Raw genomic sequence first — 22389 nt, 5'->3', positions numbered from 1 at the left:
TATTCTACTTTCCATGTAGATGAGAGAATTAGGTTTTCAGTGCACACTTAGGGCTTAGGGTGGCACGTTGTATGGGCCTGTGGCCATCTGATGGAGCAGGAGCTAGGACACACAGAAGGGAAGGTGGGACTGTGGTACCAACCTCGGCTAAGGCCTTTCCTTCTGGCCAGCCCTTCACAGCACTCACATGCTCATCATAGACAATCTCTTTATTTTTTGTCAGCTCTGCATTCAGTGGGTTTTAGAGAAAAGAATGAAGGAGGGGATAGATGGAACAATTGACAGAATCCTAAGGGAAAGCAGGGGTAATGGCCATTGGTTTAGATGCCCTCCTGCTTTTACTAGGCAGATGGCCTACCTTTTCGAAGAGAAATGGAAGCTGCCTTGCAAGAAGTGATTTGGAGAGGTATAAATAAAGGGGTCTTCGGTATTTTTACTTTTGTGGTGTTTAAACTCTGAATTTGTATGAATGTATCTTTTGAGTTTTTAACCACCCATGTGACCTGTGTGATTTTCAGGTGCTACTGGTGAGCAGTAGTCGCCATCCAGACCGGTGGATTGTCCCTGGAGGAGGCATGGAGCCTGAGGAGGAGCCGAGCATGGCAGCAGTCCGGGAAGTCTGCGAGGAGGTATGCACCGAGAAAAAAAGAGCATGGCATACCCTGTGATCATGAACCTGTATGTCTGATAAACACACTGATGATCATAGAAAGAAGGCATTTAACAGTTACCGTGTGCCTCCTGGATTAAAGAGGAGGTCAGGTTGTGACACGGTAGTGTTTATCAGGCACCGCTCTATGCAGGAAGGGTTCTCACAGAGTCACTGTATCTACTTATACCAGACAGCCCGGTGATTTCCCAGGAATCTCTTCCAGTATGGCATCTCTTACTTGTGGCAGAAGATCAGGAATCAGGTAGTTCATCAGCCCGAGGAACTGAGAAGAACAGGCAGTCTTGGTATACACAGCTCATTCTCATTAGCCTTTGGATGAGGAGGTGGCAGCCCTTGTTCTCCTATGCTCCCTGGGTCCTGGCTGCCGAGCAGTGGCTAAAGCAACAATTCTGTTAGCCAGAAGCTGTTAATGGTGCAGCTTGAGAGATAACAGTATCTTTTTTGTTTTATTTTAGTCAGATGATATTCAATGTACATGCTTTGAGTTTCTGAGCCATGCCCTGTATATCTAATTAGATACTCTAGAATAAATAGTCAGAAGAAGTAAAGTCCTAGACCCTTACTCCCCTACTTCAAGAGCTTACAGTTAGGTTAGAGAAACTGAGAGATTGCAATTTAAAACCAGGAGGAAGGAACTAATGTTTCTCCATCGTCTCTTGTGGCAGCACCATCCTCTGCTCTGCTTATGTTATCTCAGTTAGATTCCTAATGGGTGGTATAAGTTTCATCACCCCATTTACTTCCCCTCACCACATAGTGTTTTAGATCCATTTCCTTGTTCCACAGGGGATGTAATACTGATACAAGAACATATAAAATAGCACTTGGAACAGGTCTAAATTCTACATTTCTTTTGCCTTAATCTGAAAGTTACTTCTTTCATCAAGTCTTTGTGATTCCACCCAGTAGATTTGTTCTTCCTGTGTGTCCATTGCAGTCTGTACTTCTAGCATCATGGTGTCTGTCATCCTTTATTGGTACTACTTGCTTGTCTTCTGTGATAGAATTGATGCTCTATGTAGTCAAGGTACCATTCTCTCTTTCCTACTGTTGAATCCCCAGGGCTTAACACACAGCAAGTGCTTAAGAAAATATTTTTTTTTGCCCTGGCTGGCGGGCTCAGTGGTTAGAGCATTGGCCTACTCACCAGAGGATTGTGAGTTTGATTCTCTGTCAAGGGCACATACCTGAGTTGCAGGTCCAATCCCTACCTCAGGTCGAGGTGTGTGGGAGGCAAGCAATTGATGTGTCCCTTTCACAGTGATGTTTCTTTCTTTCTCTCTCTCTCTCTCTCTCTCCAATCCTCCCCCCTTCCACTCTTTCTAAAATCAATGGAAAAATATCCTCACTCCTTGGGTGAGGATTAAAAAAAAAAGAAAATATAATTTTTGTATTTTACAGTTATTACAGTTATTACTATTATTGAAGTGACAACTGGAGCAGCCACATAAATGCACGTTCAGGTTGTTAGGAGTAAATGTATCTACCGGTCCTTCAGTTAAATGAGGAAGAAAGTAACAGTGTTGCAGCACCCGCCCAGCCAGGCTGCAGAAATGAAAGCATGGGCCACCGTGCATAGGCAGGGCTCGCTCATGGTGGGCGGATGACAGTGGGAATGTCTGTAGCTCAAGCAACCTGATCACTGCACCCGCACCCGTGGCCCAGTCCCTCCCTCCCACTGTGAAGGAGCTGCCTTCTTAAACTCTTCTCAGTCTCCTGGCTCCTGCTTGCCACTTTTTGTTTTGTATTTGTCCTCCCTGTGCACCACTCATCTGTCAGTTGATTCTGTGTATCTAACTTTCAGTCTTCCGGAGAAAGGATCTGATTGGTGTTGCCTAGTTACGACCGTTGGGCAGAGCTGCCAGGCCATCTCATCAGCTTCTGCCCATTTTGAAGATGTCTGCCGTACCTTTGCCAGTTGCTTATTTCTTACTAGAGGCCCGGTGCATGAATTCATGCATGGATGGGGTCCTGGCCTGCTGGGGGGAGGGGCTATGGGCATTGGCTGGCCGGCCCCGCCCCCTGATCGAACTCCCGGTCGAAGGGACAATTTGCATATATTATATAGGATTCCTCTAGCTGTGCTGAGAGTGGCAAGTTCATGTGCTATACAAGCATAGCAACCTGTGCTTAGGTACTATCTACAGCAGCTTTCCCGGGGGCCCTGTATATGTAGTGAAAAGATATTTACTAACACAGGAAAATGTTTGTAACCCATTCCTAAGTGACCAAAGCAGGCTACAAAACAGCATTTATGACATGAAACCATTTAATGGGGAAGAAATGTGTATGTAACCATTTGTGTAGAAAGAATAGAAACCCTGCTTATACACTTACTATATGCTAAGCTCTGTTCTCAGCATTTTGCATATATGGCCTCACTCAATGCTTACCAGACCCTATGAGGTAGGAACTGTTTTTATTTACACTTTACAGATGAGGAAAAACTGAGGGTCAGTGAGATTAAATAGTTGTCCACACAAATTGTGCCCAGCTATGTGTACTCAAGTGCTTCAGGTAAGATCTGCATCTAGAACAGTGGTCGGCAAACTGCGGCTCGCGAGCCACATGTGGCTCTTTGGCCCCTTGGGCATTCTAATGCCACTTCTTCAAAATAGACTTGCCCAGGCCGAAAACCGACTTCTGCACATGGGCCACGAAGTTGCAATCGCACTGTACGTGCGCGCCCGCACGTGGTATTTTGTGGAAGAGCCACATTCAAGGGGCCAAAGAGCCGCATGTGGCTCGCGAGCCGCTGTTTGCCGACCACTGATCTAGAGTATCTCGTCCTGTACCCATACTCCTAACGCTGTGCTCCTTGAAAGAATGTTCACCCACCTGTTCACAGTGGTTATCTTTGGGTTAGTTCATAGATTATCAAGTTTTTCTGCATTGAATATATATTTACCCTGTTACTAGAAAAGTCTGTATGAATAGGAGTGGACTGTGATTATTAAGTAGTTTATCTTCGCATTGTCCGGCCTCAGTACCATTAAACTCAACCTGTTCTAAGCTTTGTTCACCCAGCTGAAGTTTCAGCATAGTGACTGAACTTCCGAAACAGGTAAATCTGTAGAACTTGAAACATTAGCAATCACATCAAAGACCTAAAATGTTCCCTTTTATAAACTGGCCTCCACTTACTCAGTTGCTTATAGTCAAAATCCTACTATAGTGACCCTCAAAGGGCTAGAGGGGAAGGCGTTCTCCCAGGGCCAGGCTGCCGGCAGCTGCATCTGGAGCCCCGGGCAGCAGAGGCTTGCAGGAGCCGCAGTGTGGCACTCTCTCTGGAATAAAAAAGAAAAGCTCCTCTTTGTGTGGTTTTCAGAGCTGTTCTTTCTTGCTGATTCAGGGGGAAAGGTAAAACTGTTGGCTGACGGGGTGAAAAGAGAGAAGCTGGGTCTGCAGCTGTTCTGTCTTCTATTCATGTCACATTTTCAATTCTTTTACCCAGTCTCACCTCAGCCAAACCAAGAGCATTATTACAAAAATATAGGACATCTGAAAACTGAAACAGAAGGAGAAAATTATGTGCGTACCTCCAACTGCATTCTCTTCAAGGATGGCATTTCCTTTTGTCTGCTGCTTCATGTCTGGGCAAGGCCATATCCACAGAACCATTTCTAGAATATAAACTAGAAGGGATTTGTAGGTAGCCTGATAATTAACCTGTGACATAGGCCTGTTCTCTGACTTCCTCACTTGTGTCCTAATATCACACTTCTCTGCTACTCCGCTGGCTCTTACCACTTGTTCCTCTGCCATATAAACACACCATCTTAGAAATTTCTCAGTGTAGTGATGTGTCCTTAGATTTCCCTGTACTTTGATGCCCTCCCTCAAGTTGTTGATACACTGTCTTACATAAAGTAAAAATATTACAGCATGTTTGACTTAATTCACCTTCACTTAAAGTTTTTGAATGTCTGGATACCTCAAGAGTTCAGAGCTGCTTCATAATTCTCTCTAACTTTACTAATCCTATGTCAGCCTATCAAGAATTTATTGTAACTCTTCTTTTTTTGTTTGTTAATCCTCACCTGAGGATATTTTTCCATTGATTTTTAGAGTGGAAGGGGGGCGGGGAGAGAAACATCGATGTGAGAGACACAGCGATTGGATACCTCCTGCATGCACCCTGACTGGGGCCTGGGGATCGAGCCTGCAACTGAGGTACATGCCCTGGACCAGAATCAAACTTGTGATCCTTCAGTCCAAGGGCTGATGCTCTAACCACTGAGAAAACCAGCCAGAGCTTGTAACCCTTCTTGATCTCATTTGTATTTTCATCTAAGAACATGGAAAACTCCATAGTGAGCTTTATTTTTAAAATCTGTGCTTCTTATCCCAGTTCTGTACTGTGTGTTCCTGTTCCTGAAAACAAATGGTTATACTCTCTTATATGTATCATAGCAACCAGAAATCTCCGAAGGGTATCTCAAAATGTCTCTAATTAGGGAAGCAGTTTTTCCTGTCTTGTTATACACAAATAGAGTATTTAAAAACCCTGTGACTACTTGGGAATAGTTTAAGGTAAAATTTTGTTAACCTTTTTTAGCTCAAAAGTATTTGACTCTATTTGAAATGGAGAAAAAAGTGAAGGCTCTGTATGACTGTTATATTTTCAACTTTACAGTCTGAACAGTTGTGAATGGAAGGTGGGGCTAAGGTATCACAGAATTTATTAGGAAAATAACATGATTTTTTTTAAAATCCAGAACCTTAATGACAAAATATATGTCATAATACATTAAGAGTATTTTCAACCATTTCAACATGATAAAATAGGGGGAAGTAATGTTGTAGACCAGGGGCCTTCAGCTCATAAGCTTGTAGGGAAGGGCGGGCTGGTGACAGTGGTGTGTCTCTGACAAGGTGGGGAGAGCCTGCCCTGGTCAGACGGAGGTGGAACCTGCTCAGGCTCAGCCAGTAGTTGTCACGTGGCCGTTAAGGCCCGGTGTGCCTCTGATGTTTCAAGAGAAACTTGAAAGCTGGGTTCTCATGTGAGATCTCCTGATCTTTCAATGTAGGTGACTGATTTTACAAAGATTGTTAATTAACATAACCAAGTTTGCATATAGATAAAAAGAAACAGCAACAGTAGTACTAAAAGACCCATAATGAAAAGAACCAAAAGATGTGTTCTTAATTAGGTGGATAAGCTGTGTTCCAGGTTTTTACTTTATTTTGATCTGCAAACTAAGCTCCCGCTTCTTGGAAGAACAGAGTTTGCTTTTAGTCTCCTAAATAAGTTCAAGCAAAAAACATTTTTAACCTTGGGAATATTTCACTGTTTAATGGGATGTTAATATGAGAAAATATATCCAGATGTAAATTACTACAAATCAAAAGAGATCACAAATTAACCCCATTGGTTTGTTGAAAAGCAGGCTTTATTTAGATAGCATTCTCTGAATTTCCATTATTTAATTTTTAATGAATTTTAAATACATAAATATGAATATTAGCAATAATGTACATGTATGGCTATTTGTACCTATAGATTTATATTAAAAATAAGTACAAAAATAGGAAAAAATTTCCTATATGTATTTGAAATTGTTCAAAATAAAAAGTTGGGCAGAAAGTAGCCATAAATATGTATCATGTGTCAGATATATTCAAGATCTTGAGGAGGAAACTATGAAGTACAACAATATGTTTAACACTACTTTCCCTAAGATAAATTGTGTTTTTGTAAGTACTACCATGTCTTTATTTTCACTTGGTAAGAAGATGTATTTTTAACTCCTTTAGTGACCACATTATAAAGTGTAACAATGATGTCTTTTAATATCTACACTAATAAAAGATAAATGAGCAAATTGGCTGTACCTCCATGACTCAAACCAGCCAATCAGGCATGAGTATGCAAATTAACACAACAAAGATGGCAGGTTAATTTGCATATTGAAGAGGCTTGGCTTCTCTGCTGCGGCCGGAGCGGAGAAGCCTAGCCTCTTGGCTTCTCCGCTGTGGCTGGAGCGAAGGCCTGGGTCCTGGGGCCGGAGGAAAACCGGTGCCGGCAGCCAGGGGAAGGAAGGCCTATTGCACGAATCTTCGTGCAACGGGCCTGTAGTATTATATATAATGACTAGAGGCCTGGTGCATGAAATTCATGCACAGGTAGGGTCCCTAGGCCTGGCTGGCAATCAGGGCTGATTGGGGGGGCCCCTGCTGGCACCTGGGGCCTGCGGGCTGGGGGCAGCTCCTGCATTGAGCGTCTTACCCCTGGTAGTCGGTGCACGTTATAGCGACTAGTCGTTCTGCTGGTCATTCCGCCCTTCGATCGATTTGCATATTAGGCTTTTATTATACAGGATCTTATTCTGATGATTTATTCTTTTAATAATTTAATGGGAGATATGATTTAAAACTTCAGGAAAGTCTTTGTTCACCTAGCATAAACATATATATATATTTGTTTGTGGAAGCATCTTTATTCTGCCCTCCTAGGAAAAGCGTATGCACAAAAAATATAACAAAAGAAATTAAGAGCTTTTCCTTAAGAAAAATAGTTTTGACTATATAAAATGAACAGTGAAATTGTACTAGGTCTGAGTGTGGACACTGGTGTGAGGCTGTTTTATGTTAGAGGACAGGATGAATCCCCCAGATCTCTGGCAAAGGCCCTTAAATAAATCGTATTGAGTCTCTTGTTTCTGGCAGCTGAGAATTAGAAAGGGCCTTTCCGCTCAGTTACAATTCAGGGATGAAAGGAGACCTTGGCAAAGACACTACCCCCTGTGAAGGGACTGGCTGAGGTGCTGTGAGTTCTGTGCTCAGCTTTTGCTCTGTACTCACGTGGCCGAGAGTGTAATTCAACTCTGGCCCAGAGCAAGGAGGCCTCTTCTTTCAGAGGAGGCGCCTCTGCTACTCCTGGGTCACTGCCACGGTTACTTCTAGAGTCAACCATAAAATGAGAGTTTTCAGTGACCGTCACTTTGGCTTTTACAAAAATACTTAAGTAGATACTCTTGGCTTTATGAAAAGTTGTATTCAAACGGTTATTACATATTTGTGTTCGTTACCATTTTAGTTTAAATATATAGGTGCTTTTGACTAGGAATTTCCATTAGAGTTGTAAAATTTTTCACCTTAACCCTTTGCACTCGCTTGCTTTTTTCTCGATTCCTTTATTCTAATGCTAACCGTGTTGAGTCACACTTGACATCCGAGTGCAAAAGGTTAAAAATAGAAACAATATAATCTGAACAGGGCTCTTATTCTGAGGGCTTTTAAGTGCTTTTTTTAGCACTTAGTGCTGTTGTTAGTGTAGCCAATTTGATTACTTGATTAGCTAATGATTACTATAGCTTGCCATTTTTATGATTACAAAAGCAACATGTTCCTGGCAGAATGAAACACAAAGATGATGGTTTATTACCATAATTCCATGGCTGATTTTGCTCATTTTTAATGATTATGAAAAATTTTAAATATATTTTTTAAAATATATATTTTATTGATTTCAGAGAGGAAGGGAGAGAGAGATAGAAACATCAATGATGAGAGAGAATCATTGATCGGCTGCCTCCTGCACACCCCACACTGGGGATCGAGCCCGCAACCTGGGCATGTGCCCTGACCAGGAGTTGAACCATGACCTCCTAGTTCATAGCTTGATGCTCAACCACTGAGCTACACCAGCTGGGCTGGAAAATGTTATTTAGAAACCAAGGTTAGGGTACTAGGTATACTCACTGTAACTGGGATTGATTGCTCCTAGATTCTTTGAGTGGACAGCAATAGAAAGCATATTTTAAAAGAAAAATCATAATTTCATGTTACTATTTCTATTTCAAATTTGACATTAAAAGGTTTTAGCTTAAGCCCTAGCCAGTTTTGCTCAGTGTATAGAGCGTTGGCCTGCGGACTGAAGGGTCCTGGGTTTGATTCCGGTCAAGGACACATGCCCCCAGGTTGCCGGCTCGATCCTCGGTGGGGGGCGTGCAGGTGGCCGCCGATCAATGATTCTCTCATCATTGATGTTTCTATCTCTCTCTCCCTCTCCCTTTCTCTCTGAAATCAATAAAAAATATATATAGCCGAAACCGGTTTGGCTCAATGGATAGAGCGTCGGCCTGCGGACTCAAGGGTCCCAGGTTCGATTCCGGTCAAGGGCATGTACCTTGGTTGCGGGCACATCCTCAGTAGGGGGTGTGCAAGAGGCAGCTGGTAGATGTTTCTCTCTCATCGATGTTTCTAACTCTCTATCCCTCTCTCTCTGTAAAAAATCAATAAAATATATTTAAAAAAAAAAAATATATATATATATATATATATATTTTTAAAGTTACCTTTAAAAAAAAAAAGGTTTTATCTTAACTTTTTTATATTTGTATCTTTTTTCAGTAACATTATTGATTTTCAGTAACATTATTTGCTTTGTGTTATAAACAATCTATATATATATAAAAGCCTAAGCGACCATCGCAACCGAACCGACGACCGAACAGGCTGCATGGGACGACCTGGCCGGCAGGGGGGTTAGTGAGGGGCGACAAAACGACCAAGCAGCAAGCTGCGTGGGGCGACCAGGCCGGCAGGGGTGTTAGTGAGGGGCGACCAAACGACCGAGCAGCAGGTTGCATGGGGCAACCAGGCCATCAGGGGGGTTAGTGAGGGGCGACCAAACACCGAGCAGCAGGCTGCATGGGGCAACCAGGCCATCAGGGGGTTAGTGAGGGGCGACCAAATGACCAAGCAGCAGGCTGCATGGGGCAACCAGGCCATCAGGGGGTTAGTGAGGGGCGACTAAATGACCAAGCAGCAGGCTGTGTGGGGCAACCAGGCTGGCGGAGAGGGGCAGTGAGGGGTAACCAGGCTGGTGGGGGGGCAGTTGGGGGCAACCAGGCCAGCAGGGGGGCCAGTAAGGGGCAACCAGGCCGGCGGGTGGGGGGGGCAGTTAGGTGTGATCAGGTCAGCGGGGAGGCAGTTAGGGGTGACCAGGATGGCAGGGGGGCAGTAAGGGGCGACCAGGCCAGCGGGGTGGGGGGCAGTTAGGAGCGACCAGGCCGGTGGGGTGTGGGCAGTTGGTGGCGACCAGGCCAGCAGGGCGGACAGTTGGGGGTGATCAGGCAGGTGAGCAGTTAGGAGCCAGTGGTCCCGGATTGTGAGAGGGATGTCCCAGATTGGAGAGGGTGCGGGCTGGGCTGAGGGGACTCCTCACCCTGTGCACAAATTTTGTGCACCAGGTCTCTAGTATGAATATATTTGCATTATGGATATTACCAAGAGAAGCATTATAGAGCCTATGAGAGTATTCTAAGCTATTTAATGTGAACCTGTTGATTTTAGGTAGGAATACTGGTAGGGGTACAATAGAATGATTCGCCCTTGATGCTAATTTGGATTATTCAGGAATTGGATCTGGGTTGGTGTGATTTGGTGGTAAATGGAAAGTCAATATTAAAAAGCAAGTAATTGGCATCAACAAGAGGGTATCGCACGTGTGTGCGCGCGCGCGCGTGTGTGTGTGTGTGTGTGTGTGTGTGTGTGTCTGGATTACAGTTTGATTCAGGCATAAAAATAGTAAAATAAATTAGGAAATACAACCTAAGAACTGGATAGAGGGGTTTTGTATTGCTTCTGTGTAGACCTTTGACCTGTAGGTACCCTTTATTACATGGGTTGATGAGGATGTAAGCATTACATGGCAAAAACCCTCTTATACACGGTTAACCGTCTCTACCTCTCCTACAGTTGCGAATGATTGCTTAGATCAGAGTGGTTCTCAACCTTGTCAAACTTGATACCTCCTTTCTATAGTAAATAAGTTAATGAATTAGCTAATTGATTAATTTATATATTTATGTTTAATTTTTAGATGCACTTATTTTATTCTTATACAAGCAGTCGCCTGTATTAATGTTCATAGACTAGAAAAGAATTGAGTTCTAGGCTCAGATAGTTGAACCAGATTTTACACATACTAAATGTGTGGCAGCGTTTTGAAAAGAAGTCTTGGGTGAGGCCGTCCTTATGCAGGATATCTAGCACTCCTGGTTCCTTCCTACTAGTGCCAGTCCTTCCTCTCCTCATGCCCACGACCAAAGACACTCACACGCAATTCCATAGTGCTCCTGGGGTGGTCGCACTTGTGGAAAAACTATTTGGAATGATCTGGAAGTTTCTTTTGTCCCTCAGATCCTAGTTGCTTAGTTACACAAGCTTAATTGGTCATTTATTTGCCAAGTTTCTGCTGCAGGCTCAGTTAGGGTTGGGGCCCGTGTCCTGAACATGGCAGATGGTAAGAGGAAAAGAGCAGGTCCGGTGCCTGGCAGACGAGGCCACAGCTGAGGAGGTGCTAGGCCTGGGCACGTTGGTGAGAGGAGCACCACTGCTCTGTGACTTGCAGACTCGTGGCAGGAGAGGAAAAGATGGTAATGCTTGTTCCTCCCTGGGCTTTCCTGCTTCTAAGTGGAGAGGAAATTTAAAAACATATATATTCCATCTCACTAGTCATCAGATAAATGCCAATTAAAATAAGCTGCTAAATTGCCCTTACCAAATTTGCTAAAATTTAAAAACCTAATTCTGTCAATGATGAGGAAAGGGGCAGCATCTATTAAGAGCCTTAGGAATGTCAGTATTCTCTTGCACACGGTACCCCAGTCATTGCAGCTGCTTCCCACCTCAGGACCTGCCCCACATGGACATAACGTACGTGGTGGCCTCCAGCTAGACAGCTGCCCTGTCCCCTCGTTTCTTGGGCCACCTCTGAGTTTTCAGCTCAGTCGCTACGTTTTCTGGAAGCTTTCATGACTTTCCAGGCTGATGCTTAAGTGCTTTTTAAAAAATGAGTTCTTTTGTTGATGATGTAACGTAAATTTTAAGTATGTTTTTCCGTATATTCTTATTCAGTGTGGACATTTTGAAAAACAGAAAAGTAAAAAGAACTTAAAAATTTCATACTTCCTACTAGTAACATTTTGGTGTATTTCCTTCTGTGTTTTTTACTGGGAGCCTTCCTTCTTGTCTGTACACTTTTCTCAACACTACCCTCAAATATTGGACATGAAAGTGAGCTGGGAGGTTCGTAAAAAAAGTAAAATAGAAAAGAGGAGGAGGCAGGGGTTTTCTCACTTTTGTCTTTGCTGTCATTTTCTGTTATCCCAGCCTTGTGCCCTCTCTCACCACAGGCTTAGAGGCCTTGACCAAATCTTATAACTCTCTGTGCTTCGTAGTTTACATCTTAGATTGGCATTTTCATTTCTAAGTGTCTATAGACAAATGCTTATTCATGAGCACAAAGAAGCATGTACAGGAGGTTTATCACAGTTTTAAATGTAATAGCAAAAATTGGAAACAATCTAAGTGTCAATCAATAAGGTAATGATTACTTCAATTATGGCACATTCACATTATCTATTACCATCCAGCAGTGTAAAAATAATAAAGAAAAATCTATATATCCCAAAATGGAGAGTCCTCTAAGACATTTAGTGAGATTAAATGGAAACTATGCTCGATTGGTGTCAAATAAAATGTCCTAAAACATATTTGTATATCCTACCTAATAAAATAGTAATATGCAAATTGACCGCACCTTCGCTACGCCCACCATCCAAAGCCACGCCCACCAGCCAATCAGGGCGAGTATGCAAATTACCCAACAAAGATGGCGGTTAATTTGCATACGTGGAGGGAGGGAGGAGTGAAGACTGAAGACAACTTAGAAGGAAGACGGAGGAAAAGTGGAAAGCAAGGTGGCTGCCAGAGGGAAAGCCCGGGTGGGGCGGGGCGGAGTGGGGCGGAGCGGGGCGCGCGGGTGCAGGCGCGGCAGCCGCAACGGCAGCGGCAGCGCATGCGGCCACAGCGGCCGCTTGCAGGATTTTTCCTGCAAATGGGCTACTAGTATTTATATATATGTAAATGTTTCAAATGGAATCCGGAAAGAAAACACTAAACTGGTTAGAGTGATTACTTCTTGGGGAAGAATGTGGGACTAAAACAGTGATGGGCAACCTTTTGAGCTTGGTGTGTCAAACTTCGCCAAAAAACTGAGCATAACTCGGGTAGTGTGTCACTTTGAGGAAAAAACATTATTTTGCAAATGTTTCATCCTCAGGAGCAGCAAATGTTTCATCCTCGGCATGCGGCCGCCTCCACGGCCGCGTGTCATCAGAAATGGCTACACGTGTCAGTGCTGACACGCATGTCATAGGTTCGCCATCACTGGACTAGAAGGAAGCCCCATGGGGGGAAAAGGTTTTTTTAATCCTCGCCTGAGGATATGTTTTTATTGATTTGAAAGAGAGAAACATCAGCCAGCTGGGTCCCTCGTATGTTCCCCAACGAGGGATCTAATCACAACCTTTTGGTGCATGGGTTGATGCTCCAGCCAACTAAGCCACCTGGCCAGGGCCCCCATGAGAAATTTTTCTTTATCTAAATGTTTTTTACAACCACATCGGTTTTTTCAGAGTCTGGGCAGAAATATGAAGCCATCAGGCAATTGTAAAAGTCACTATTTAAAGTTTTTAATGGTATAGCCTCAATCCCCCAAGGAATTCTAAAGGGACACATTTGTGCTCAGAAAGGTTAAAATTAGAATTGCTGAAATCTGTGCAGTATTGTCTTTTCCTTGGGTGCAAGGAAATGAAAGAGAAGCCATCTCTGGGGCAGATGGCAAAGCTTCAGTTAGGTTTTTGCTTTTGGTGCAAGTTTATTTTTAGCTTTGAAATCTGATCTTGCTATTACTATAATTTTCATTTATTTATTTTTATTATCCTTATTTTTAATACTCACTCGAGGATATTTTTTCCATTGATTTCTAGAGAGAGTAAAAGGGGGGATGGGGAGAGAGAGAGGGAGAAACATCGATGTGAGAGAGACGCATCATTTGGTTGCCTCCCACACACTCCCCTACAGGGACTGGGGAACCTGCAACCAGGGTTTGTGCCCTTGATTGGGAATCGAACCCACGACCCCTCAGTCCACAGGCCAACATTCTAACCACTGAGAAAACCGGCCAGGGCTATAATTATTTTTTTTTAAATAAAATGATTGGTGACAGTGAGGTAGTTGGGAAAGAATGGCTCACATGGAGATCACTGAGACAGTTTAAAGAGTATGAGTAGAAGTAATCCATGAAGAATCATCAAATGTGCTAATCAGCCTGAAAACTAAAGGATATTGCTGTTGAATTTATTTATATGAATTCTTTTGTTGGTGATGCTGACAGTTATGGATTTAGGAACTAAGTCCATTATTTATTGCTGCCTAAGAAAACCTTAAACAGGAATAATCATACTGTGTCATAGTTTCTGTGAGACATAAATTCAGGCAAAGTACATTAGGGATGTCTTATCCATGATATAATGTCTGGGGATTCAGCTGGAAGAATCAGGCTGGAAGCAGAATACTGTTGGGGAAAAAAAATTTTAATAACTTTTTCTAATAGGCTTCCAGGACTCCATACGTTCCTGACTTTTCTCATGCATCGGAGGTGTCTTTGCTTATTCCTCCTTATGGTTGAATGTCCTGGAGTTCAGTCTTTTCTTTCCTTATTGTTGTCTCATCTACTCAGTGATCCATCCAGTCTTAAGGTTTTAAACAGAGTAGGTGGGGTTGGGGGTGGGGGTTAGTGGATGGGTAGGAAGATGGGTGGATGACTTGATGACCATTCATCCCCAACCACAGCTCTCCTTAACCTGCCTACTTGGTATTTCCATTTAGATCAGGGTCCTCAAACTTTTTAAACAGGGGGCCAGTTCACTGTCCCTCAGACCATTGGAGGGCCGGACTATAGTTTAAAAAAAACTATGAACAAATTCCTACGCACACTGCACATATCTTATTTTGAAGTAAAAAAACAAAACGGCAAAAACACCCGCATGTGGCCCGCGGGCCGTAGTTTGAGGACGCCTGATTTAGATGTCCAGTGGGCACCTGAAACTTAATATATATGAAACTAATCCTGGGATTCCACTGTCTTCTCCCAAAGCTGCTCCTCCAGCAGTCTTCCCCATCTCAGTGAATGGCAACTCTATCCTTTTATTTGCTTAACCCCCCAAACTAGGAGTTACCCTTAACTTCTTTTTCTCTCATACCCAGTATCTAGTTTATCAGCCAATATTGTTGGCTCTCCCTTCAGAATACATACTAGTATACCCAGAATCCAACCACTTCTCACCACCTCTGTGACTGTCACCGTAGTCCAAGTCACAATCACCTCTTTCCTGACTGCTCTGCCCACCCTCACTTCCTGCACTCTAACCCCTTCAGTCTGTTTTCAACACCAGGAAAAGTGACCCTGTGAAAGAAATCAGGTTAGGTCACATCATTTGAAGGCTTTCTAAGCTGAAACTCTTAGAATGGCCTACAGTCTGCCTCCCTCTGGGACCTCATCTCTCCCTCCTCTCTAGTTCACTGTGCTCCGCCCATACTGGTAGCCCCCTTCTGCCCCCTTCCCCTTCAGGGCCTTTCTACTTGCTATTCCTTCTGCTTAAATCACCGTGGTATTGACATAGTCTTACATATTGAATCCCGAGGAAAGGCTCCATCCTGCTGGATTTTATTTTATTTTATTTTATTTTACTTTATTTTATTTTATTATTTTATTTATTTTATTATTTATTTGTTGATTCTTGTATGTGCTCTGATCAGGGATATCAGGAAGACGCTCTAACCAATGAGTAACCTGGCCAGGGCCTGCTGGTTTTTCCTAATGACTTATATAGTAACTAGGGGCCCAGTACACAAATTCGTGCACCTTGAAAGGAACTGTGGGCTGCAAGACTGCCATGGGTGGGCACAGGGGCAGGTCACAGCCCATCCTCTGCGCCCCTGCCCGGCCCCTCCCACCGTGGCCCCGGGTCCCCTGTCTGCCAGCAGCCCTGCTCCCGCCGCCACCACTCCCACTGTTGATGGCGCCAGCTCCGCTCGCACCCACAGATGGCGCAGAGTGATTGGGCCAGCACCATCAGCAGGTGCGAGCATCGGCTGCTGCCCCAATTGCCCCTCAGGAGCAGGGGGAGGTGGAGAAGCCCTCAGGGGCAATTGGGGCCGCAGCCGCAGCTCACACCCGCTGATGGCACCAAGCGATCAGGACTGGCACCAGGCACCAGCAGCGGGTGCAAGCGGCAGCTCCAGCGCTGGCTGCGGGCGGGGCCAGCGCCGGCAGTGGGTGTGAACAGCAACTCCGGCGCTGGCAGCGGGTGCAAGCGGGGCCGTCACTGGCAGCAAGTGCGAGAGGCAGCTGCCAGCACCAATTGCCCCTCGGGAGCAGGGGGAGGTGGAGAAGCCCTGAGGGGCAATTGGGGCCGGCAGCCACTGCTCGCACCCGCTGATGGTGCCGAGCAATCGGGACTGGACTTCCTGTCTAATTAGCATATTACACCTTTATTATTATAGACTAGAGGCCTGGTGCACGGATTCATGTACTGGTGGGGTCCCATGTCTGGCCTGCGGGGATCAGGCCAAAACTGGCTCTCCAACATCCCCCGAGGGGTCCCGGATTGCGGATTGCGAGAGGGTGGTTTTCAGGTGAGGGTGGTTTGGGCTCCCACCTCTCTGGTTCCGGGTGCATCACCCAAGAACTGCAGCTGCCAAGTCACCGCAGCTCGGCAGCTCCTGCGTTGAGTGTTTGCCCCCTGGTGGTTATTGCATGTCATAGCTACTGGTTGGACAGTCACTTAGGCTTTTATCTATACTAATAAAAGGGTAATATGCTAATTAGACCGGACATCTTCCAGACAAAGCCACGGTGGCAGGGGCCGAGGCAGAGGTGGTTAGGGATGATCAGGCTGGCAGGGGAGCAGTTAGGGGCATCAGGCAGGCAGGCAGAGGTGGTTAGGGGCGATCAGGCAGGCAGACAGGCAGGTGAGTGGTTAGGAGCCAGCGGTCCCAGATTGCAAGAGGGATCCTGGATTGGAGAGGGTGCAGGCTGGGCTGAGGGAACCCCCCCGCCATGCACGAATTTCGTGCACTGAGTCTCTAGTATATATAGAATTGTCCACCACCATTTATCCCCTCTATGCCTTCTTCCACCTCCATCCCCCCCCGCCCCCACTCACCAAACTGTTGTCCATGAGTTCTCTCTTTTTTTTCTTGCTTGCTCAATCCTTCCATCCCCACTCCGCAACACTCCCCTCTTCCTCCCCCACCAGAGCTGTCTGCCTGCTCTATCTATGAATTTGTCTCTGTTTTGCTTGGTAGTTCAGTTCATTAAATTCCTCATATGAGTGAAATCATATGATACTTGTCTTTCTCTGACTGGCTCATCTCACTTAGCATAATGCTCTCCAGGTCCCTCCATGCTGTCGCAAAAGGTAAATTTTTCTTCCTTTTTATGGCAGAGTTAGTATTCCATTGTGTAAATGAACTGCGACTTTTTGAGAGTATTATTTCCAACCAAAAGCTCCTCCATGACACGCTTTCACTGAGGTTTATGAGAACTGAAAGAAAGACCATCAGCGATTATAGGTGTGTGACCAGCACAGTTCTGGGTGCAAAACTGCATGAGAACACCACAGAGAAGATCTTTAGACTTGAGAAGCCTGAGGGAGCATGCCTGTGCTATGGGTACTATGGTTTTGATTGGAATTTATTTTCATAGGTCATGGAATCACATTGTTGAAGGGACATCAAGAGGTTATCTGTTTAAAGCTGCCCTTTTGGTCAAGCAGAGCTAAACATACCATTTAAGCCTTCATTTCTTTTTATTTTGAATATGTATAAAAGACAACTCATTTTTGTTATCTAAATTAATAATTTTTAAATGTTTATTTTTTTAAAAATTACCTTTAATGTCATTCAACAATAAGGTAACTGAATGTCTGTTAGAATGACTAAAATAAAAAAATGCATGATGAAATTCTGCAGCAAATTGAGAAATGTAGTTGTAGTTTCTTGCTGCTTTCAAATAAACTGTTATCTCTATTGAGTGAATTGAATATATGCAATATTAAATGTTTTAGAAAGAGTAAGCTCACCTTTACAGTGATATTTGGCGAAATGAATTTTTTTTGTCATTTCAAACCAAAATTGCCAATTCTGCCTTTAAATTAAAAGCTAGGCCCTAACTGGTTTGGCTCACTGGATGGAGCGTCGGCCTGCAGACTGAAAGGTCCTAGGTTCGATTCCGGTCAAGGGCATGTACCTTGGTTGTAGGCACATCCCCAGTAGGGGGTGTGCAGGAGGCAGCTGATCGATGTTTCTCTCCCATCGATGTTTCTAACTCTCTAGCCCTCTCCCTTTCTCTCTGTAAAAAATCAATAAAATACATATTTTAAAAAAATAAAACGAGCCGAAACCGGTTTGGCTCAGTGGATAGAGCGTCGGTCTGCGGACTGAAAGGTCCCAGGTTCGATTCCGGTCAAGGGCATGTAACTTGGTTGCGGGCACATCCCCAGTGGGGGAGTGTGCAGGAGGCAGCTGGTCGATGTTTCTCTCCCATCGATGTTTCTAACTCTCTATCTCTCTCCCTTTCTCTCTGTAAAAAATCAATAAAATATATTAAAAAATTAATTAAAAAAATAAAAGCTAGATTATTGTGCCCTGGCCAGATGGCTCAGTTTGTTGGAACATCATCCTGTACACCAAAAGGTTGCCAGTTTGATTCCCGTTCAGGGCACATACGCAGATTGCAAGTTTAATCCCCAGCTGGGGTGTGTACGGGAGTCAACCAGTCAATGTCTCACTGAAGGTTTTGCTAAAGAGAATTTTTTATTGAAAATCACTTTCCCTTAAAATTAAAAATATTGTTTTCAGTGTTGTGAATAATAAGCCTAATACTAGTGTGATTCTTATTCCTCTGGAGATCACCAGTTTTGTCCTTCTTTTTATCCCTAAGATCTTGAAATTTCTCAGTGATTTGTCTGTAATTTTTATTAATTAGATAGTAGACTGTCTAGATTGAGCCTTTACTCTTTTTTTTTTTTTAGAGAGACAAAGGGGGTGGGGAAGAGAGAGAAACATGGATTGGTTGAACCATTTATTTATGTATTCATTGGTTGATTCTTGTATGTGCCCTGACTGGGGATGGAACCTACAACCTTGGCATATCAGGATGATGCTCCAACCAATGAGCTACCCGGCCAGGGCTTGAACCTTCATTCTTACTTTTTTCCAGTCATATATTCATCCCTTTGTTTTGTTATGTTTTAGGAAGTTTTATTTACTTCTAACTCTTCTAGTGAATGTTTTGTTTTACTAATCATTTTTAAGTTGCAAGTTACCATTTTTAAGTTCTGTGTTATCATTTTTATTCTTGGTTGCTTTTATATACATTTTGTTCTTGTTTAGGATGCCATACCTTCTCAAGTTTCTTTAAAGATAAGAATAATTTTCCCCAAGTTTTCTTGATTTTTTCTTTTGACCAGAGCCAGTTTTCATTTGCTTATTTTGATATTTCTTTCCATTGGTGACTTTCCTTGGATCAGGACATCTTTGGCTGTCCTGTTACAGTCATGGTTGAGGCAGTAGCAGCAGAGTGACCTGCAGGGAAGTGAAACTGATGTGTCAGGGGTCTTTTAAAAGAATGCCAAAATAGGGCTTTATTCTCAGGGTGTGTATAGCTATATACTAGTGAGCTGCGGTACGGCCGTTTTTCTGCTTCAGTCAGAGCCCTCAGAGTTGGCTGGGGGACAGGGGCCTGGCTGCTGGCCATGCTCCATGTGTGGGGATGGCTGTTTGGTATTTACCTTTGGCTTTCGGGACCCTTCTCACTTCCACGCTGTGTGTCCTGCCCTGTCCTACCCTGGAACCTCTCCAGAGTCTGGAAGCTGAGCTGCTGCTTTTGCCTTTCTTCACCTTTCAATCCTCATTCATCACTGTGCACCTTCTTGGAATTTTTGAAATCGCTTTTCTTTCAACAGCCTCTTTCCAATCTTATTCCTCTACTTCGATTTTTATGGAATCTCAGGAAGAAGAAGGATTGATACGCTTAGTCAATCTACTACTACATTTGTTAGTTAAAATTTTTTATTTTTAGAATTATGTTTCTTCTCTTTCCTTTGACTCTGAGGTAATACTTTAAATATTTTTTGTTTCTCTAAGGCAGTTATTTTCATCTCATGGCACACACAAACTAATTACTAAAATTCGGCAGCATATCGAAAGATACATTTTTTGCCAATCTGACAACAAAATATGTATAGCCCCAGCCGTTCCCGCAAAAAAAAAAAAAAAAAGGTATAATTTTGATTTAGTCACACTTGACGGCTATTGTTGCACTGGCTGTTACCATTTTTTAATGTGACAATCTAAGGAAAAGAAGCCAGTGCCCTCACTAAAAGGTCAGGTAGTGCATGTTTTAAAGATGTTTGTGGCACACCGGTTGAGTATTGCTGCTCTAAGCTAATCATTTAAGACATGAATAGGGATATCTTGCTTTCAATAGATAAATTCTAAGTAGATCACATTTTTGTAAATTCAGTCATCTTTATGTATAGTTTATCTCAAACACTAGCAGCTTTTTAAAAGAACTACTCTTTAGCTCAAGTATCGCTCAGTGGATAGAACATTGGCCTGTGGACTAAAGGGTCCCAGAGCATTGGCCTGCGGACTAAAGGGTCCCAGGTTAGATTCCGGTCAAGGGCATGTCATTCATTACAGACTCCTCCCCAGCCCGGGCCCTGGTCTGGGTGCGTACAGGAGGCAACAAATCGATTTGTTTCTCTCACATCAGTATTTCTCTCTGTCTTTCCCTCTCTCTTCCACTCTCTCTAAAAAATCAATGGAAAAATATCCAAGGGTGAGGATTAAAAAAACAAATCACTCTTTAGTCAAATAATTGATATATATTATTTCTTGTTTATTACTTATTTTAAACTTATTAGGAACTTTAAATTCGGAGAACCTAATTTAAAGATTAGCTCTCTTTTACTGCAAATAACTACTCCTAAATTACCTTTCAACCAATTTTTTAAAACCTGGAATTAAAAAAAGATATATTTTTACTAAGTTTATAAACTGTCTACATTATCACACATCATTGAATGCTACCCATTAATGAATAGTTAATTCAGTGGCTTAGTGTAGAGATTAGAATCTGCCCCTCATAGAGAATATAGTACTATACTTGAGCTGGTTTGTGTTGGAACTCTGAAGAGAGACTGAATTACTGGGATAGGAGCCAAGTGCATTCTGCTAAATGAATTGAGTCCAGATGACTGTTCCAAAACAGTTGTATTTGCTTTCTGACCCAGCTCCACATTCCAGGAAAGAGTTTTAGTCATTAGGAAGTATAGCCACAGATTACTTTTTCACGGACTCCAGTATAATTCACTGTGGTTTCAGCAAATACTAAATGCAACTCTTGCCTCTAGAGACTCCACCACCTTTAACCAGCAGCCACTGGACCTGTGCAGGTTTAAGTTACCTGGCTGAGATGCCACCTAACAACTTCCTCTTAATTCATCCATCTTACAAATGCAAACTGCCTAGCACAGTTTGTTTGCTACATAGAAAATAAATGTAAGGACTCTGATTCTGACTCATCTTGAAGGGACCCCGTATGGCTCAGTGTTTATTATTTTCTTTATTTTTTCATGTTTGGAATTTTTCATTTAAAAAAAAAAACTGGGAAGGGATTTCACGTAACACTGGCTTCCCATCTCCTGGTGCTTCCGTGTGTCTTCACTGTGATTCCCACCTTGTGGGATGGGAGTTGGGCAGGCACCGGAAAGTCACGCGCATTGAAGGCCATATGTTTTGGTTTGGGGCTTCCTCTGAAGACACTTGCACTGGAGTTGCTCCTCTGAGCTCCTTTTGGGTCTGGGCTTAATTGCTTTAATAAAGGAAACGTTTATACTAGAGCTCCCGTGAACATGCAGAATTTTTGTTTTTGGATACCCAGTGTCTCACAGAGTTACCTTTTAAATCAAGCGAAGTAGCAGGAAGCTTTTTGATACAAGTACCAGAATACCTGACTATATATGGCTCCAACAGCACCAGTTAATTTTCTCACGTAAGAAGATAGAGGTTGGTCATTATCGCCTTGCTTCAGCAGCTCAGCGGTGTCAGAATTTGGTTCAGCTTCTCATTGATTCATTCTCTTGGCCTTCCCCTTAGGATCACAAGATGACTGTTGCAGCTCCAAGTTTCAGGTTCCCACTTGACAAGCAAGGAGGTATAGGGTTTCTTTTTGTGCAATGCTTTTTTATCACGGTGGGAAATCTTTCCCAGAAACCCCTGAGAGACATCGTCTCAGGAGCCATTTATCCAGAAGTGGGTCACTGCGGAGGAAAGTAGAATTCCCTGTGCCACTCCACAAGTGCCTTAGCTCTCACCTGACAGAATCTGGACTTCCCAGTAGCAAGGCGGAAGGGAGAGTGCCTGTGGGCTAGACAGCCATCAGTGTCAGCCCCAATGTCTACCTTAGAGTAAAAAGTTGGTTTCAGCAGGTGATGGTTCACTTTGTACCCATCCTTACTACACAGCAAAGCCAGGGTTCTTTGTGATGGGAGATCATTTCAGTGGCAGGCTCAAAGTGCGTGTCCACAAAAGTGTCTCTGCCCAATCCTCATGTACACACTAGGGGGAGAGAGGGAACTAGAAGGAAAGATAGGGACGTCTCCCTGGTTGGTCTAGCCCTTTGCAAATAAATACCTCCAATTTCAGTAAAACATCATAAAAAGAAAAAAGACATTTGAATTGTTTTTAAGGGAAAGAGAGAAACATTGATGTGAGTGAGAAGCATCATGAGGTTGCCTCCCATACGTGCCCCAACGGGGATTGAGCCTACAACCTTTTGTTGTACAGGATGC

The 22389-nt window shown here is 43.5% G+C and overlaps 1 protein-coding gene across 3 annotated transcripts in view; it reads left to right on the top strand.

The window, feature by feature from the left end:
• NUDT3 (nudix hydrolase 3) overlaps nucleotides 1-22389 on the top strand; it is a 98760-nt gene that overhangs the window by 56662 nt on the left and 19709 nt on the right. For all 3 annotated transcript variants that reach the window (XM_054721921.1, XM_008152008.3, XM_054721920.1), the window contains exon 2: nucleotides 519-629. In XM_054721921.1, the coding sequence (XP_054577896.1) occupies nucleotides 519-629 (111 nt within the window). The remainder of the gene's footprint in view (nucleotides 1-518; nucleotides 630-22389) is intronic.

Source organism: Eptesicus fuscus, chromosome 10, assembly GCF_027574615.1.
Source record: "Eptesicus fuscus isolate TK198812 chromosome 10, DD_ASM_mEF_20220401, whole genome shotgun sequence".
In the NCBI taxonomy this organism is placed as follows: Eukaryota; Metazoa; Chordata; class Mammalia; order Chiroptera; family Vespertilionidae; genus Eptesicus; species Eptesicus fuscus.
Note: the sequence above shows the minus strand (reverse complement) of the source record. Positions and strands in the feature narration are given on the sequence as shown.